General features: G+C 34.6%; 1 protein-coding gene across 1 annotated transcript; it reads right to left on the bottom strand.

The window, feature by feature from the left end:
- Positions 1-2,719: 2,719 nt before the first annotated feature.
- On the bottom strand, positions 2,720-18,208 carry LOC114719593 (importin-11). The gene is made up of 24 exons (XM_028905108.1): positions 18,032-18,208; positions 17,772-17,881; positions 17,544-17,616; positions 16,962-17,023; positions 16,125-16,266; positions 14,983-15,201; positions 14,797-14,863; positions 13,781-14,180; positions 12,925-13,072; positions 12,654-12,814; positions 12,038-12,137; positions 11,342-11,416; positions 11,086-11,220; positions 10,505-10,594; positions 9,635-9,817; positions 9,444-9,548; positions 8,479-8,637; positions 7,033-7,077; positions 6,685-6,906; positions 5,965-6,071; positions 4,156-4,212; positions 3,708-3,777; positions 3,378-3,627; positions 2,720-3,029 (listed from the first exon to the last, which is right to left on the bottom strand). Exons 1-23 carry the CDS (start codon positions 18,170-18,172, stop codon positions 3,466-3,468), a joined length of 3,033 nt encoding a protein of 1,010 aa, XP_028760941.1. The 5' UTR covers positions 18,173-18,208; the 3' UTR covers positions 2,720-3,029; positions 3,378-3,465.
- Positions 18,209-18,825: the final 617 nt, after the last annotated feature.

Here is an 18,825-nt window from a genome sequence, read left to right as displayed (position 1 = left end):
AAAATTAGACGATTTACATGTGAAATTCAACAATTTATAACAAAAATTAGGTAATCTACGTATAACATAATAGAAGTCATAATCCCAAATGCAAGTGTTTAAGTGCAAATGAATAAGTGAAATTTGAAGATTTACAATAAAAGTTTATGGATTCACAATCCAAATTTGGCAAACACAAGAGAATTCATAACCCAAAATGTAAGTATTTGAGTGTAAGTGAACAAGTGAAATTCGACGATTTACAAGTGGAATTCAGCAATTTACAATAAAAATTAGGCAATTTACAAATAACATAATCGAAGTCATAACCTCAAATACAAGTGTTTAAGTGCAAATGAACAAGTGAAATTTGAAGATTTACTACAAGTTTATGGATTTACAACCCAAATTTGACAAACACAGGAGAATTCACAACCCAAAATGTAAGTGTTTGAGTGTAAGTGAACAAGTGAAATTTGACGATTTACAAGTGGAATTCAGCAATTTACAACAAAAATTAGGTAATCTACAAATAACATAATAGAAGTCATAATCTCAAATGCAAGTCTTTAAGTTCAAATGAGCAAATTCAGTGTATGATATATACACACACAAGTGCTCATACCAAAGGCCATGTGATTAAAGATTAATTTCCTAAAAATTAAGGACACTGTAGCATTGATTTATTTCTTTTCTTAACATTTTTAAGCATCTAAAAATTGTTAAATGATTAAAGTTATAAATTTTTTTTGAAAAATTCTAATTTTCACCCTTACCAATTTAAAGATTGTAGAAAACTCAATCATAATTTACATGATTTATGTTAAAATTGCCTCGTGATAAATATTTTCAATATTTGTGCTCATTTGAGGAATACATTGAGGACAGGAAAAATCATGATTAGACGTAACATTTTTGGGATTACGTTTTTCAGTTGATTTTAGACACCAAAATGTCAGTTTGAATCAAGATGTGTTTGAAATGGTCCTTGGGAAAGTGGGGAAAAAACTCGTAAGCCGAAAGTGAAGACGAAGTTAAAGTAGCTTTTTCCGATTTTAATTTGATTTTATAATTTGAATTTTCTAAATTTAATATCTTATTTATATAAATTTATGTCAAACTGACATTTTTATTAAAAAAATTATTCAAATATAAATATTTTTTCTGTTTTAATGTAAGACTTATTTAACTAATTTGATTAGATTAAAATAATTCAATAAGTTACTAAATTATGAGAAATATGATATGTTTTTCCTAAAACACTAAAATTATCTTTCTTAATATCTTTCCTCCCTCTCCTACTTAAGGAGCATCAATAAAAATAATTTAAAAAAAATTAATAAATTAGAATCCAAATAAACTTAACAATTACATCATACATTAAGTATCGAAAGAGTAACATAATACAACTTATTTTTCAAATCATGTTAGAACCAATAGACTGATTCGAAAACAAAACTTTTTCGGTATTGCGTATTTCAAGTGACTTTTGAAACCAAAATACCCCCGAGTCAAAATATAGGGTTGAAATGGTCTTGGGAAAAAGAACTTCTTTTATTTCTAATTTTTGGTTTTATGATTCGAACTTTTTCCTGTTCAAAGGAGGGAGTATAGTCGTGCCGTGTCTCGAACCCGCCACTTTCTGCATAAAGAATGCCTCAAAGCCGTGAGGAAAATGAGTCATGAGTTGTAGTTTCTAAAACTATATTTTTTAATATATCATATTACTTCTGATCTTTAATATAAAAACTAATTATTTTAAATAGATTATAAAAATTTATTAAGTTAATTATTTATAATAAATATGTATTATTTTTTCTAAGATACCCTTACTAATCATGTTTATTAACATTTGATGAAATTTTTAACATATGCAATTATTACAAAGATTACTTTGAAAAAAATAGATAAATATAAGAAATAAAATAAATTAAAATCTTATATTTAAAACCAAATTAAAAGTTAAATTACTTCTTATATTAAGAATAAAAAATAGTATATAAAACTTTATATCAAACAGACATATTTATAAAAACTAGTTCTTTTTTTTTTTGTCAGAATTATAAAAACTAATTCAAACATAAATTACATTACACTTGCTTTCCCTTACCCCAATTTTAATTTGCCAAAAATAGCTTTCATCTTGTTGGACCAGCGGCATCCTTTTAATTTGATTTTCGTTAGGGTTGACTGGGCTGTAACTTCCGCGTTCAGCCTTGTGATCTTTCTTTTTAGTCAGTGTCCAGTGTGTGACAGTCTTCTGTGTCCTTTACTTTTATAGTTGTTCTATGTTGTACTAACTTTTCAATATTTAATATATTTGATCATTTTATCAAAATGAAATTGCAAAAATTAGTTAAACTCTATATCACTTTTACAAACAATCTGAACAACTCGAACAGCCTCTAATTTCAAGTCTCATTTTTTGGACAACGTCTAATCTCAGTTTGCCCAAGTTCGTTGGCCAAAATTTGTGGAGGAAAATCTACCCAAACACAAGTTTTGCCCAACCAAAAACCAAACAGAGACTTGGCTTGTCCGTACCTTGTCTTGTGTTTCATCTTTTTGTAGCATTTCTTGTCTCAGTATTTACTTTGGATTGAGTGATGTGAAGCCCGTCGGTTTGATTTTTCTTTCCTTTTTTGGGTCGGAACATCCCGATCATTACTGGGGAAATTTTCTATTTCTTAATAATTTAAAACTAAATGAGACCAGGAAGGGGGGGAAAAGACAAACCTCATTGTATGCAGCCAGAAAGAATGGAACTTGCACTACATTCTCATCAAACCCATCACTCATTGGCATATGTTCAAAACACGAGACTGGCCATTTCACCTTTCCCTATTTTAACCGTGGGGGAAAAATTACCCGACTCAAAGCTGCTCCCTTTTGCTAAAGGAACAGCATGCTATTTACACAATGTCACGCAGCCAACTGGCACAAACAAATGAATATGAAATATTATCATGGGAAAAAAGACTTGCAAGCCGCTCTGAACACAACAGCCTGAAAGTCACCAAAGCCAAGTATCAAAAAGCTTCCATATCACCCTGAAATAAGCCATATTGATGTGTTACACTGCTAGTTGCGAGCTAACTGCAATATATCTGAAAAAAGAACTTATTGCAAGCATGGTAATCACAGTAATTGAACTTTAGGCCTCATAGAATTAGGATCTTGTTATAGCTCCCCCATCGCTTGGAACTTGTTATATCATTGCTAGATCGGGTCAGAGTTGTAAAATGAAATTTATCAATATCACCATTTCTTCAATTTTTTATTTGTTTCAAAGAGAGTGAGGCCGGCACCTGCATGCTTCTCATCTGCCCCAGACTGAAACAGGGTAAAGGAAAGAAAACAGAAAGAAATAGAAACCCTGATGTTGTAGCAAGGCGTACCTGTAACAGTATCAATCTAATGAGCTAGCAGAGATTGAGAGCCTCAACATGCGACTGCTGAACAACAACACCTCTGTGTCGCACCCAGCTATGACATCTTTAATGCCTGCTTCAACTGTGCAAAGGCGGATGGATGTATGCTACTCATCGCAGCATTAAATGACTCTCCATGAATAGAGGCACATGTTTGCAGATTTTCTCTAACAGAGGTCTCCAATGAAATGTGATTTACAGGGTCTGACATTTTGATCTAGAAATTCCCAAAATGCACACATAATTATTTATTCACTCCAAATGGGGATTTTTAAATGGTTCTCATAAATCTCGTACCTGTCTCTTTCTGATTTCTTTACCCGGTATACTGCCTTCATGAGGAGACGCATTAGAGCTCATGTCACCACTGTTAACAAATGACAGAATAAATAACTATGATTTGATTAGGTGATCTATCTATTCATCTATAATTCATTAATTCCACACTCAGTACCCTGCAACCATTTCCCTTGAACTAGTTTCTAAAGAGGCAAGTAACACTCAGACTTTAGGTCAAAAAAGGATTAAGATAAATTCAACCAAGACTGGATAGAGCATACATCACGTCAAGCCAGCCTCCAAGTCCCAAACATGAATATAAAACATAAAATTCATTGAGAAAAATACACTATTCAAACTCATAAAAAGTATAGCTGATCTTAGATTCTTTGCAAAGCATGAATCGACAATCTAACAAGAGATAAAATGTAAATAAAAGATTAGAGTTGAATTGCAAAGATCTAACCTCGACTCTTCATCAGTCAAGTCATCGTTTCCGCCCAAAATTACACTAGTGCAAACACTGCATGCGACAACATATAGATGCGTCATCTTATACTTGCAAAAGAGATATAGGATATTGAAAGGTGACTTAGTAATTGGAAGACCCAGAAAAATTAGTTAGTGGAGGCAAGATTTATACTTAGATAAATATTGATATTTTTTTAAAAATTATATTAACCGTAAAATTTATTAAAATTAAATAATCCTTTGGTCCTAATTTAGGACCCTTATACACGTGTATGTATAAGGGTCTTCTATTTAGGACTGGAGGAGTACTAAAGAAAAAATATGTAAAACATAAAATTATAATAACATGATATAATACAAATAAAATTTCACTTGATAACAATACAATAAATATTAGCCATTAGAATCATGCTCTTTTGATTTTTTATTAAGTAAAATTTATTTATCCAACTTCTTGCCTTGGAGTTTGAAATAAAAGACCTGGGAAATTTGAAATATCTCCTTGGTATGAAGGTAGCAAGGACAGAAGGACATATTTCTGTTTCACAAAGAAAGCATACTCTAGACCTATTAGGAGAAGCAGGGATGTTAGGGAGCAGACCAGCGAAGACACCCATGGAAACCAACTATAAGATGTGGTGAAAACTGAAGAATAAGAAGTAAACGAAGCCTGCAACCCTGGCTGATGAAGAAAGATATCAAAGCCCACTTGGCAAGTTAATCTATCTCATTCACACCAGGCCAGACATAGCCTTCTCACGTGGTGTTACATGTCAGTTCATGCATGAATCACAATTTACTGAATTCTAAAGTATCTGAAAGCCACACCGGGTAAGGGTATTGGCTTCAAAAACGGATCCGAAAGAGGAGTGCTGGTGTATACAAACACTGACTGGTGTGAAGCAGATGATAGACGGTCACTGGTTACCTCACCTTTGGATCGGGGAAATTTAGTAACTTGGCGAAGTGAAAAACTAGTTGCGAGTCTCAAAACCCTTTATAAAGGGACTAATTAAGCTCTTCTGTGACAAGCAGGCCCCGCTCAAAAGAGTGGAAAACCCTGTCCACCATGATAAGCATGTTGAGATTGATTGCCATTTCATCAAGGAGAAACTAGAAACCAAGATGGTAGAGGTGCTGTATGTATCCACTATAGCACAAGCGGCAGATTTGCTTACAAAAGGACTTCCAAGTGAAGAGTTTGAGAAACTCATTAGCAAGCTGAGCATGTTCACCTAGCTCAGCTTGAGGGCAAGTGTTGAACGGCATGTCTTTCCTTAGGCTGTAGTTTATTACTTATTCATTATTTACTTATTAGTATTTTATCTAGTATTTTATATTTTATCTCTTAAGTTATCTTTATCAAGCCAGATTTGTTTTAATTTATTTTATTTGAACCTTTTAGGGATTCGGATAGATTTGACCTAGATTATTATCTTAGCTAGGAGGCAGGCATGCAGCCTCAATTATGTCTACATAAACACTAGACAACCATCAATACATTTTTATCGGACTGAGAATTATTTTGTTCAGCCGTTTTCATCAAAGATTTTGAGAGGGCGATTGAAATTTGAGGTGACAAATAAAAAGTATAGGGGAATTATATGTCGTTTTTGTACTTTGTGGGAGCAATTGCTCCCATATTCTCACACATGGGTCCATCTCATACACCCAAAGGTCATGGGATAAAATCCTCAACTCGTCAGCCCATTTGGAGGATTACAGCCCTAAGATTGCCTGACGAATCTTGGCCAAAGCCTAATGATGTCCCTAAACATGATACCATAAGAAAAGAATGGAATACCTCAAAATTTGATCAAGTTTGTCAAGGACTTGAGGCACTCTCAATGTCAGAATTATGGAAAGGGCTAAGCCAAATGTCTTCTTCTGAATGGATGAAACATTATCTACCTGCAAATAATGTATGTAATCGAGACTTTAAATAAAGCACGCAACACCACAAGATTCAATTCAAACGGCAAAAATGGGATGGGATGGAAATAACAGTCATGATTCAAATCCTCCGGATGTAACAAAATAAATAAGCAAATAAAGGATGAAACAGATGATGCCAATCAGATTCTCTGAGTAGTTAGAGACCAATAAAAAAATGCAGCCAGGTGTTGGTTTGACCAAAACATACAGCAGCCTTAATACATATGAACAAGAGCGTTTTATCTAGAACATCCTCCAGTCAAGAGCAATTATATTGCTAAGCCTTTTCATGGTGGTTCATAAGATGATGTCAAAATGGGCAAGTAATAAAATCGAGGCAAAGTAAACCTAAATACGCCATGAGCTGATTATAGAATTAAAAAGTGATGCTTTTAGAACAAGTTTCCAACATTAAGTATCACTCAAAGAAACCGGCACATATCAAAAGTCACCTGTAATTACAGACCATTTTACAGCTGCAGTGTACTAAATGCAATTTTGAGTCAAGCACAGACTAGACATACCTGGACAAAATAATCGCAAACAACAAACGTGACAAGCATATCCATGAGATCCAGACTTTACCAACCTTGTCAAGCCATACATCAACAAGGAAAAGAAGTAGATTTTCCTGGACTGGGACACCGGCTGTCTGGAGGAGCAATAAGGTTGATGGATCTGATGTTAACTGGGCAAGCGAACTTGTATTCATTATCAAAATCCTTGCCAGGATGGCAGCTGAAGATGCTTTGACAGATGCTTTAGAAGGATCACGATCATCTCCTCCACTCAAACATATGATGATTAGTTTCTAGAAACAAAGAGATACAAATATTAAGTAGAGTATCCCAACAACAAATACGAAACCACTACTGAGCACAGGCTCAGTGTATGACATTTTAAAATAGCTTAAAATTGGGCATGGAACTATACTTACTTGTAAAGTGCTACTAATAAGTGCCGGTACTTCCATGGGGAAACACTGTAAATAGCAAAAATAAATATCATTTTCTAGGATTCTTACAAATCTACATAAAGACACAGTTAAATATGCTAAATAACTATCATCCAACTTATAAGACCAAGGATATTATTAAAGGACAATCCACCTAAATAAAAATTTGAACAAGAAAAAATCATTTTTAACTCTGAAAACACACATTGTGTTAGAGTACTGACCAAGTATTCAGCATGAGCTTTAAGTCAAAACTACAGATAACATATTACTTAAGTTAGATCCTCCAAAGAGCCCGATTCTAATCCAAAGAAAAGGAGTGATTAAGGCCTTGTTTGTTTTTGTTTTATGTTTTTAGAATAGTTTTATAAAATTGTTTTTCAAAACAAGTTTTTTTGGGGGGGGGGGAGCATGTTTGGATAATTGTTCTAAAAAATTGCACATGAAAAAAAATAATAATAAAAACTTGTTTGGAACAATTGTTCCTAAAATCACCTCGGAGAACTGATAGAACGTGAGAGACAGAATGGAGAGTGCAACGATGACAAAGCGATGACAAAGCGAGAGTCGGAGGACTAAGAAATGATGTAGACTAGCATGAGAGACAAAGTGGAGAGTGTAGCCGTGAGTGAAAAGGAGAATTAGAAAAAATAACAAAACAGAACAAAAAAATAGAAAACAATGAAACAAGTAAAAGTTGTTTTGAGTTTTTTTTTTTAAAAAAAAACAACAGATTTCTATTTTTTTGGGTTTTGCAAAACATTTAATTTAAACAACCAGATAAGTTTAAAAAATTGTTTCCATGACAAAAAACAAGGAGGCTCCAAGTCTTTTAGCATCTCACTTGGAAGTATAAGATGATATCAGTCCTGAGTAACTGAAACGTTTGAATTGCAGAAGTTGGACCACTAGGAAAAGAAGAATAGATGCTGCAATTAAACTGAAAGATCCAAAAGGCCAAACTAGCAGGAAGATTCCCAGTCTATCCACTTTGGTTAACCATGGGTTCCCCAGTCTTTTCTTTCCTTTTGTACTCCAACTAAGCACTGGATTAGCAAAAACGGTAATTTGTTTCTTGTTTTGGCTGCTTTACTGTTCAATTTTCCATTTTCTGGTTCAAGCAAGTGTCAACCAAAACAAACATATCTGATCGTTACACAGGACAGCAGACATGGCAAATGTTCAATATTCTATGGTTCCAGTGTTTACAACATGTGCATCGATAAGATGTTATATTAAGTTCCATTAAGTTTTGAGACTTTTTTCCACATTTAGCAAAAGATTAAGTAGGCAGTCATCATTGTCATACAGGCAACCAATAAGGAGGAAATATCTCCGAATTCCAAATATACAAATAATTTAAAAAAAAAAAAAAACCCAGTTGTTTATGATATTGCTAACATCTGTAAGGTTTTAAAAAAAATTTACCTGTATTAAAAGGTCAATTACAGGAAAGACTGCAAGTAGACCTCTGTCGTTAACATTCCCAACAACTAGATCAAGAATTTTAGCAATGCTTGAAGCATGGACACTCAGAAATTCATTTCCACCCAAAATAATGTAATCTTCAATTATGTTGACAGAAACCTGCAATTAAACAAATAACAATAACAACAACAACTAGCAAGGGTCCTATGCATTGCATGGATTCTCAGAAATGAGACGCATTATTAAGTGGCCATTAAGGGTAACTTGAGCTGCAATCCAGATAAATAATATAAAATTACCAAGGTAACAACTGAATGTTCAAAAATCAAGTCCAAAGCAAGTCATCAGATAAATCACAAGGAACCAGCTGAGAAGTCAATAACTTAAGCTATGATACTTCTAATACTTATACACAAATCAATGCATTAAATGGTTATATATATACCCAAATAGTGCATAACCATCTCAATAACAGTCAAATTGCAGGGGGGAAAAAATAAACAAACCAACAGTCAAATTTCAGGGAACCGGAAGGTAGCAGCATTAGTTTCCATAGATGGTACCTAACAATGAATTCTTTTACTTTCTGATAAGTACTCAAAAAGAAATATTTCACATGATAACGTCCTTAATCACACAGACCAGTGCCAAATGCGAGATTCAATTATACAATATATATTTCCTGTGCAGTATCTCTCTGGTCTCAAAATAAGTGTAATGTACAGAAAAGAGGAGGTATGCAAGAGGATGAATAGAATGAAGTTGAGATGTCATAATTTGAACATTATTATATGAGTTTAAGTGCAAGAACACTCTATCACTCATCATCCCGATCCAATTATGCAAAATGAAGCTTTCAAATGACCATCTCGACCTAGGGGGTAGTAGCACCAGCTCAAACTAAATTCTCCATCAAACATTGACAAAGCAATAAAGGTCAATATAATGACAGAGCCCAGTCTAACCTGCAAATGGTCAAAGCTTCTTTCCATGATGTCTACAAGGCGTGAAAAATATGACAACAGTTGAGGAACCATTGAAGGAGCATGAGAAAGTGTGGCCTCCCATAACTGAGAGATTATTAGGATATACTTTCATCAAATAAAATCCCACCAAATAGTATGTATTTAATATGATAAAGAGCGAGCAGGATTACCAGCATGCTATCCTCCAGAAGATTGAGTTCATCTGGGCTATTAATATCAATTCCATTGTCGAGAATGGGGAGTAATATGTTATAGCAAATGGGTGATTGGTAACCAAGTGCAACCACAAAGTTACGCAGAGCAATAAGAAGCTGAATCTGCAGTAAGCTTTCACCAGAAGATTCCTCCCACACCTTGTTAGAACAAACGCAACAGTGCACTGGGTTAAACTAATTCTATTTATTAGTCATTAGAAAATTAACAGTGTGAAAACTAAATTTTAATGAGCCGGAAACTAAATTTTATTGAGCTAAAAAACATGTGAATAATGCTTTTTCTAAAGTTCAATCTATTACATTCTCTCCCCTTTGAATGACTCTAAGTAACAGAACAAGTTATCATAAAGTCTGTTGTTGCTATCACGATACCCAGAATCAGATGAAGCATACATTTTAAAATAACCTCTGAACTTTCTTGTACTTCTTAGCAATCTTTGCCAGTGTAAGTTATTGTAATCATATTGTTATATCAAATTGGCCATATATTTTTAACAAATACCTTAGCTGTATCATAAATGACTTACCATCTACCACCTTCAGCAAAAGATAATGTTGTAAGCAAATCCACATATTATCACACCGATAAGAACACAAAACTCCAGGAATTATATTTTAAAAGATAATGCATATCATCCATGATAGAAGTTTAAACTTATCACGAACAAATAATGATTGGTTCCATATTGGTTGTTTCAAAGTTTCAATATGTTACTGTTTCTATCTAACCCCTTCCATGACCGGACATATATGAAGATGGAAAGCAGCAAATCTTGCAACCAAAGAAGTTTCATTAGAAGTAAAGATTAATTACTGACTTGTTACCTTTTGAAAAAATTGCACCAAATTGTTTGCAAATGGAATAACTTCACCAACATGTCCAATGAGGGTAGAGATCAAATTCAGAACTTGAACCTGGAAAAATAATAAAACAATAATGAGAAGTACAATGGACCACTTAAAAATTAAAGGATATTTAAAACCAAATAGTCTGTTGTTAATGACCTTCCCTTAAATCTAAATAACTAATAAAATTAGGGGGAAACTACATCAAGCAGAATGGCTTTTTCACTACAAAATGTATGCATATTGAAGCCTTACATATCTCAGTTTAAAAACATAATCATTTAATAAACCTTTCTTCTTTTTTTTGGGGGGGGGGGGATTGCATCAAGCAGATAGACTTTTTCACCAAAAAAATGCACATCTAAGCCTTCCATCATTTACAGTTTAAAAAAAATCATGCAAAAGATATCAAAATTGAAAGAAAGCTGCTAAGAGAATCTATTTATTTTTCAAGCCATACTACAGCTGTACGAAGCACAAGAGAAGCACAACATAAAGCCAGGATGGCTTCCCATCGCCCTTCCAGTACATGTTTTACTTTGCAGAAAGGAAGGTTTTACCTTGGAGTCAAATTCCTGAACTGCATCAAATAACTTGAAACATGAATCCCAACATATTGGAAGTAGATCAACAAACTCCTTTTCCGAAAAGTTTGCATCTTCTATATGTAAGCACAGGGAGCGACATGCTGCAAGCTAAAACAAATAATGCATGTGATTAGTAAAAGACATAACAATAAGATGCAAATATGCTAAAACTCAAGGCTAATTAATATTTTTCATTGGAATACAAAACTATGCAACACGCCAAACATACTTTGACAGATAAATCTTTGGTCTGCAATAATCTGATTAGAGCACAGTAGACGGGTCTTTTCGTATCATCTTTGATCTGGGAAGAATATAATAGTCACAATATAGTAAGTATAAAAAGTTTGTCTAAAACCAAAATACACACAATTGTATGGCACATAACAGGTTAAACTCATTGATAATTGTTAGATTTAACAAGATAACAGGATATATAATATGGCATTGTAGTAGTTACTCCACTGTTGTAGAAAATGTAATATTTATGTTAGAATTGTGAAACACGTTTAGGTTTTAAACATACTACCTCCGGTCTTTAATATAACTACTAGTTTGACTTTCACTTTGATCCTAAATAAAAGACCCCAATCCACTTTGTCTCTTATATTTATTCATTTTTTTCAAAGTAGGCCTTGTAGTAGTTGCAAATATTAAATATTCCATCAAATGGTAGTTATAGCTAATACACATGATTAGCAGAGGTGTTCAAAGTAAGACAATACTTATTTATTACAAATAGATAACATAACAAATTTTCTTAATCTACTCAAATCAATTAACTAGCTCTTATATTAAGGACCGGGGGTAGTATCTATCATTAAGACATGAAAGAGTGAATCTAATCAAAGCTGCTGTAAAATTGATCCACGAAAAAATAAAAGCTCATTCACTATGCGATTCAAGTACTTAATATGTGATTGACCTCAGAAACCCACTGTCCTAAAATTAGAGCAACTTTACGATGGATGATCCGCATGTTTGGATGGTCATTTGATAGTTCAAGAGATAATGCACCATTAAACCTGCAAATATTACATTTACAGATAGTGAAAGCATAATAAATACAAACATGATAAATTATGATGCTGAATTATGTGTTTACCAGAAATAAATCCAAACATAAAGTTAACAACCAACAATAAAAGAAGCTCCTGAACCTAAAAAAATCTCTTACATAAAACGTTACAATTAACAGAGTATTATTACATATATCAGGAAATTGAATAATAAAGTTCCCGAGCAAGCTTCTTTTTCCTGCATATTGATGTGTGAAATTTGTTTGAGAACACCGACAGCGCTCTCATTGAGTAGATATTCAAACCAATAAACCATAGATTGCATAGTGAAGAATGACATGCTGGAAAAACGCCATTTAAACAGTTTTTAGGAATTTGAGAACCCCGATTTTAAACAGTGCCCTGTTTTTGTTCAGGAGGCATTGCCACTTTTTTGCGTGAATTGGTCTAAGTTAATATAATATCGCCACCTTCCAAATTATAAACTAACTGAAAACAAGGGCATAGCAACATCAGAAGTACCAGTCCTTGAAGCTCAGGTAGTTTGAAAGCTCATAATAAACATAAGCGGCAGCACCATAAGCAGCATCTTTCAGAAGCAACCCTGGAGTGATCTCTGTCACTGAAGTTGGGCAACTATTCATAGCCTCTTGGAGAAGAGAAACTACAACAGGACCTAGCAGCTAAAGTAACATTCACATTCACACATACACGCATTAATAATCTAGTCACATTGAAGCATCAGAACAATTGAGATAACACAAGATAACCTGCCATGTTGAATGCCACCTACTTGGCTATTATTTTCAAATAACACGATGTACAATGCTTCAGCACATGGCCTCAATTTTTCTGTCCACTGAACCATATCCTGCTCGTGATGAAAAGACTCAGGGTTACGATACCATTCCTCCAAATCACTTGCTGTTAGAACAAAATACCTGTTGGATTACAAAAGCACTGTTTAGTCCAGAATCAAGCAGTATAAGAGGCAAAAAATCACCGAAGCAAATTTCCCTTTTCAAAACTATATCTTGGCAATCAACAAGTTTACAAACAATGTACAATTAACAGACTGCAGAGTCCCTGAACCTTCCTACTATGAACTTCTCTCATAACTCTTTTTTGGGACTTCTGTTTGGCAATTTAAATTGGCAACATCACTTTCATCACAAGACAAGGCGTACAATTTCATTACACTTTCAAATATATTAATTTCTATCAAATATTTAGGCAGGAAAGTAACAGTGTTTATAACATTGTCTCAATACTGATTGTTTCAGTCCTGTGCCTTCAGTGCCCTTATTTATCCTAATCTCATCATGAGCAGAATTAGAATCAACCCTTACATAAACGAGTAACTGTTCATATACACAGTCCTGGAAGACACAAATGACTTCCCAGATATGTCCAGCTCCATCATAGAACAATTAATACACACTCTAGCAGACATGAAACTCTAAAATGTTGGTTGAAAAGAGAGCCGATCTTTCCCGGATTAAAACTGAATTATTTCCGTTGGTTCTAGTTGCAATGAACTACCATGCATTATTAGGCCACGTATGCCACAACTTCACACCTCAGTCAGTAAGAAAATCAGGCCACCACAGTAAATTAAACCCAAGAAGGAGCAAAGAAGTGAATGCTACCTTCTTATCAACACATTACAAAGGAGGACAATCCTCTCATTGGGTAGAAGGGTCCTCAAAACACCACCAACCATACCGGAAATTTTTTTCTTCATCTGCTCTAGGGTAATTCCATTTTCATCCACAACCCGACCAGTAAGAGTTGGCTTGTATTCTTTACATTCCAGCATATTTTTCACCATCACCATACACTGAATAAGAAATTGTTCAAATGACAATAGATATGGCTCAGGATCTGTTATCTTATTTAAACTGAAATCTACAACAGATGAAAGCACAAGTTTATCGCCAAATGAGTAAGGGTGTCTGCCCTGAAAGGCAACCAAGATTTTCATCAATTTGGTACAAGCCCTTTTTGTAAATTCCCAAAATTTTGGAAATTCCTTTTGAAAAGATGAATCTGCAAACAAGAGAAAGATCCAATGAGTATGAGGGAAGAAGTCATACTTTTCAAAAACAAAAACGCAGAAAGTAAGGACAAGTTAACTTTTCCTTTCATTAAAAAAATTAAAAATCACGGGAGAGGGAGCCAATTTGCTGCATTCCTGGTCACGGAACTAAGGACTAAAGGTTCAGATGTGCATAAACATCATGACACATGCAGGATACTAAAAGTTTTCAGAACCAAGAAAGAGGGGGAGGGAGAGAGGGAGAAGGAGAGTGATGACAGTACACTGTAAAATGTTCATTGTCCTCTAGAAAACATCATTTTAATGATTTAGAAACCATGTTCACATTCTCTGCTTTCCCTGCAGTGCTAATTGTCAATCCCAAAAATGTACCAGTCATGAAAATTAATCTACAATATTATATCACAAGTATGAAAACGTCAATTAGAAATGACGATTCCACAATAACTGGAGCTTGAGATGCAAGATATTAATGTGGTTTAACCGTCTAAAGGAATTTTCATCAGTTTATGTTCATCAACGTTTTCTTACAATAGACTTGGGTATTTTGTTCATGAAAACATAAACACAAAGCAGTGACACGTGCAAAAGAAACGGAGGTCTCACAATATGGAAGGAACGATTGAATGGCGCTTAAGAGCACAGGAGAAACTTCCTTGACTGGTCGAACCTCCTACAAAACAGAAATATTAGGCGTCAAGTACAATAAAGGAAAGTAAAAAAGAAAAATATGCCAAACTACGAGAAACAGTAAACCGTGTAGGGAATAGACATAAGAAAAATAGATGGTACCTGAAAACACTTCGAATCACTTTGAAATCCTGAAATTATTAATTGGCGTATTATCTTTGAACATAACAACCATCTCTCACAAGTAAGGTAAAGTTCATCATGATGCTGCTCCCCAGAATTTGAATTATAGCTTTGAGAAAGAGTGGAGAAGCCATGTAATATAGTTTGCACATCACTTTGCCAAAGGCGCCAGCAATAATCAAAGAAATGGGATGATATCTGACAAAGGAGATCAGTCATATTTTATTGTTCTGAGAAGTGACAAGGTACTAAACAGTAATCTTAGGAAATCCGTGTTTGGACCATCAGAAAGCATTTTGATGCAGAATGAAACAATACAAAAAACAAGTGAACAAAGATTCAAAGAATCCAATATGTTCAAGAGTTCATCAGAGACTAGCTGCGACATAATATAAGGTTCATAAGAAAGAGCAAACTGCCCATAAGTCGTTTTTGCTTTTACATGCACACATAATCCTCCACCCTACGTGACTCTTGTACAGTTTTTTTTTTTTCCGGGTGATAACTCTTGTACAGTTTTTTTTATTATTAATACATTCCCCTCTCAGCGAAAGGGGGAGGGGGGCAAAAAAAACCTCTTTGGCCACCAGAGTTACAAAAAATTGCAACATGGCATCAGTATAAACTTTATTCAATACCATACTTTGGGAAGAGGGGCTCTTTTATGCCTTTTTTTTTTTCTCATTTTCTTGCCTAAATTTTATTCAGAGTATGATAGGTTGAATGTTATTCTCTCGTGATCAGCATAAAACTTCCCAATCCCATTCAATACTTGAAATTCAATAGATACACATAGGAAGAAGTGGGTTACACTCCAGTACATAAATCCCTATAATAGAAACAAAGAGCACAAAGAACCATTTTGCTACCAAGAGAAATTAGACTGGCTAAGGAAATTATGACTCCTATCAATAGAAAAGGTTGCCGTACCAAAATTGCATATATCTACCTGAATTCCATCATGAAAGAGAAAAAGAAGTTTGATACAAATAAAATACCGAATTACCTGGTTTGCAATGTGCGGGATAGAGATAAAGTTAGACAACATATACAGCATGAAGTTAGAAGAGAAAACGGAAGAAGAAAATATAAACAATAAAATTTTAAAAAATGAACCGTACCTCCGCAAAGTTTCTTTGGTCTGAAGTTAGGCGTTTGGTGGACAATTCCTTTAATGTCCTAAATAATATCATGAAGATTCGGTGGGATGCAAGAACATCTGCAGATTGAAGCTGATGTGCTAAAACAGAAAAGATGTCTGGCCTGATAAGTCATGAAATCAGCATATCAATATGTATGGCTTGCTTCATAAGTAAAGCATTCAAATCGAGCTCACAGAGTAGTGTGTGAAATTTTCAGCATAACTCAACCTTTGAGCCAACTATTGGAATAATTTATTGTCTTCAGTTTTTAATCTTTACGTCCTTATTCCTTATTAAGCTTCAAAACATTCCAGTCCATCTTCTCAATTGAGGATAACCTTGAGAAACCCTCATACTCGTTAATGCATACCAATATGAGAACCTGCCACTATTTTCATTTTAAGCTTCTTACTTTAGCCTTGGAGGATGCAGATTAGGGATTCCTTCCTTCTTAGCCGTAACAACTCCAAAAATCCACTCTTAAGTTCATAACTGCCTAGAGGTTCAAATTACAACAGCCATATTCCACTAGGTGAAGAGATTATTCACTCAGGAGTTCCTATATTTCACTCCTCAAATGAACCTTAAAAAATGTAATTTTTATTCTAGATGATTAATGGTTAATAGAAGTTAGAAGAACCATCTCACATGTACACATAATCTTGGACATAGAGGTGAGATTTGTCGTAGCAGTGTATTTAGTTATTTTAAATTCTTAAATTGTCATTTAAAAACAAAAAATAAAATTGTAATGATAGTATTATAGACTCAGTTAACAATCCTGGAATTCAAAAATCTAACAAATTCTGAATGTACCATTCTTTGGGATAATCAATCCGAGCAATTTTGGATATGAGCACAGCCAACATCTGAGCTATCTGCAGTTAGAAAATGAAAGGAGTAGAAGAAATAAATATCCGAAGCTCAATGCATGCAGATTACTGACCAATAATCATACCATGGAAATTATTTTTCTATCAAACCCAAGAAGGCTACAAACGGGATTCAGGGAGACTATAAGCTTCAATCTGACATCAACTATGACATAATAAAATGCATCTAAAATCCCACCTTGGTAAGACTAATCATGTTATAGTAACCAAAGGAACACTAATTCAAAATAACACTGCTTTTATTAAATAAAGGGGGTATGAATTAATTTATCATTGAGTGAGACGATTTTTAGGACTGTAACTAGTGAACTTACCATTCAGGTAGTGATGGGGTAAAACGCTAAAATATTTACACGCAGGGCCCATAGCCTGAAAATCATGAGAGATAAAACTGTCCCCAAACACTCCCCCTTTCCGAATATCTATGCATGTTCAGTTATTCACAGTCTCACCATCGAAGGGAAAAGCAATATTAAAAAAGAGCAACAGAATGTTTAGGAAGCACCTGATCATTCTCTTCCCTCAAGTGCAGCAATAACTTTTGCCTGAGATGTATTTTCTCCTCGTTGGTGATCCCCCTGAATGGAAAATGCCACGTTACTATCCACGGCTTAACAACCAAAACATGCACTTCACTTATCTTGCCTCGCTTTGCTCACGCTCATAGAGTAAGAAAACATATCTTAAACTAAAAGCAATAGCTATCAAATAAAAAATAAAAAAAAGAGCTTACGAGGAATCACGCCGGTGCCTCCAGTAGCGATTAATACTATTTTTAAAATACACCGAAGCCATCAACCGCACATCCACTTGAGATGCTAAATCCTTTGCGGTAATAACTTCCTACAGTTCCGTTCACAAGATGCTACAAACTCAGATTCCAAACACTTAAAAACATACATACGGTCAAGCAAAACCATGAGTGCGAATTGGGAGGGGGGAAAAAAAAACAACACAAAAAACCCTAGCAATATATAAATCGAGGAACGGTACCATGAGACAAGAACAGAAACCAGGCCTACTCTCCGATTGAGAGAGCGCGTCTTCGGCAGGTTTGCGGATTGAGTGATCGCTGCTCATAGAATTGGTAAGCAACGAGTACATGGCCGGAAGGTCGGAAGCTGAAAGCGCCATTACTAAATGAAGCTTATCTCTCCCTCAGATTTGATAGCCACCTGAGCTCCAAGATTGATTGAGCTACGAAAGCAGTGAGAATAAATGTATATGATGGTGGAGACTACAAAATGAACTTTGTTGAAGAGAGTATTGGTGGCGATTGAAGAAGGCGGTGCTTGTGATTGGGAAGCAGCAGGTGGAGGTGGAGAGAGACAATGACGGAGGTTTTGGCTCCCGGAGACCGTAGTGTCCTTGTCGTTCAAGGCTTCTCCTTCTCTCAGGCCACTGGGAACGAAGTGTCAGCGCGATTGCCGTCGTCGTTTTGAGCGTCGAGGCAATTTTCAACTGTTTTAGGGAGTGTTTTAAAGTGAAAGGAATTTTATCTAGTGAAAATATTTTTTAAAAACACTATCCAAACACCCGCTTAATTATTAAGCTTGGTTTAGTTTACTTGTAATTGTAATAGTCTCAGAGTTTTGATGCTCGGCGTCAGCTTATGAGGATTAACAAACCTTGCAACTTAAGAAATTACTCTTCCGACCCTAAATATAAGATTTATTTTGTAATTAGGACCAGAGGAGTACTTAGAAAAGTATTTATAAATTATTAGTCACTAATAAAACGATTGAAACATAAATTATCATGGCTGGCAAAAAATACCAGTTATCATA

This window comes from Neltuma alba, unplaced genomic scaffold (assembly GCF_004799145.2).
Source record: "Neltuma alba isolate B1F8T4 unplaced genomic scaffold, ASM479914v2 tig00011927_pilon, whole genome shotgun sequence".
NCBI classification, from domain to species: Eukaryota; Viridiplantae; Streptophyta; class Magnoliopsida; order Fabales; family Fabaceae; genus Neltuma; species Neltuma alba.
The sequence above is the reverse complement of the archived record's forward strand: the minus strand, read 5'-3'. Positions and strand labels throughout refer to the sequence as shown.

Bases quoted from the DNA above. Each gene is read 5' to 3' on its own strand.
- LOC114719593 (XM_028905108.1), bottom strand. From the start codon at position 18,172: ATGGCGCTTTCAGCTTCCGACCTTCCGGCCATGTACTCGTTGCTTACC. The intron at 12,815-12,924 runs GTAGGTGGCATT...ATGTTACTTTAG, and splicing joins TATTTGAAAATAATAGCCAA to CTGCTAGGTCCTGTTGTAGT. The intron at 10,595-11,085 runs GTAAAACCTTCC...TTATTTTTCCAG, and splicing joins TTCAGGAATTTGACTCCAAG to GTTCAAGTTCTGAATTTGAT.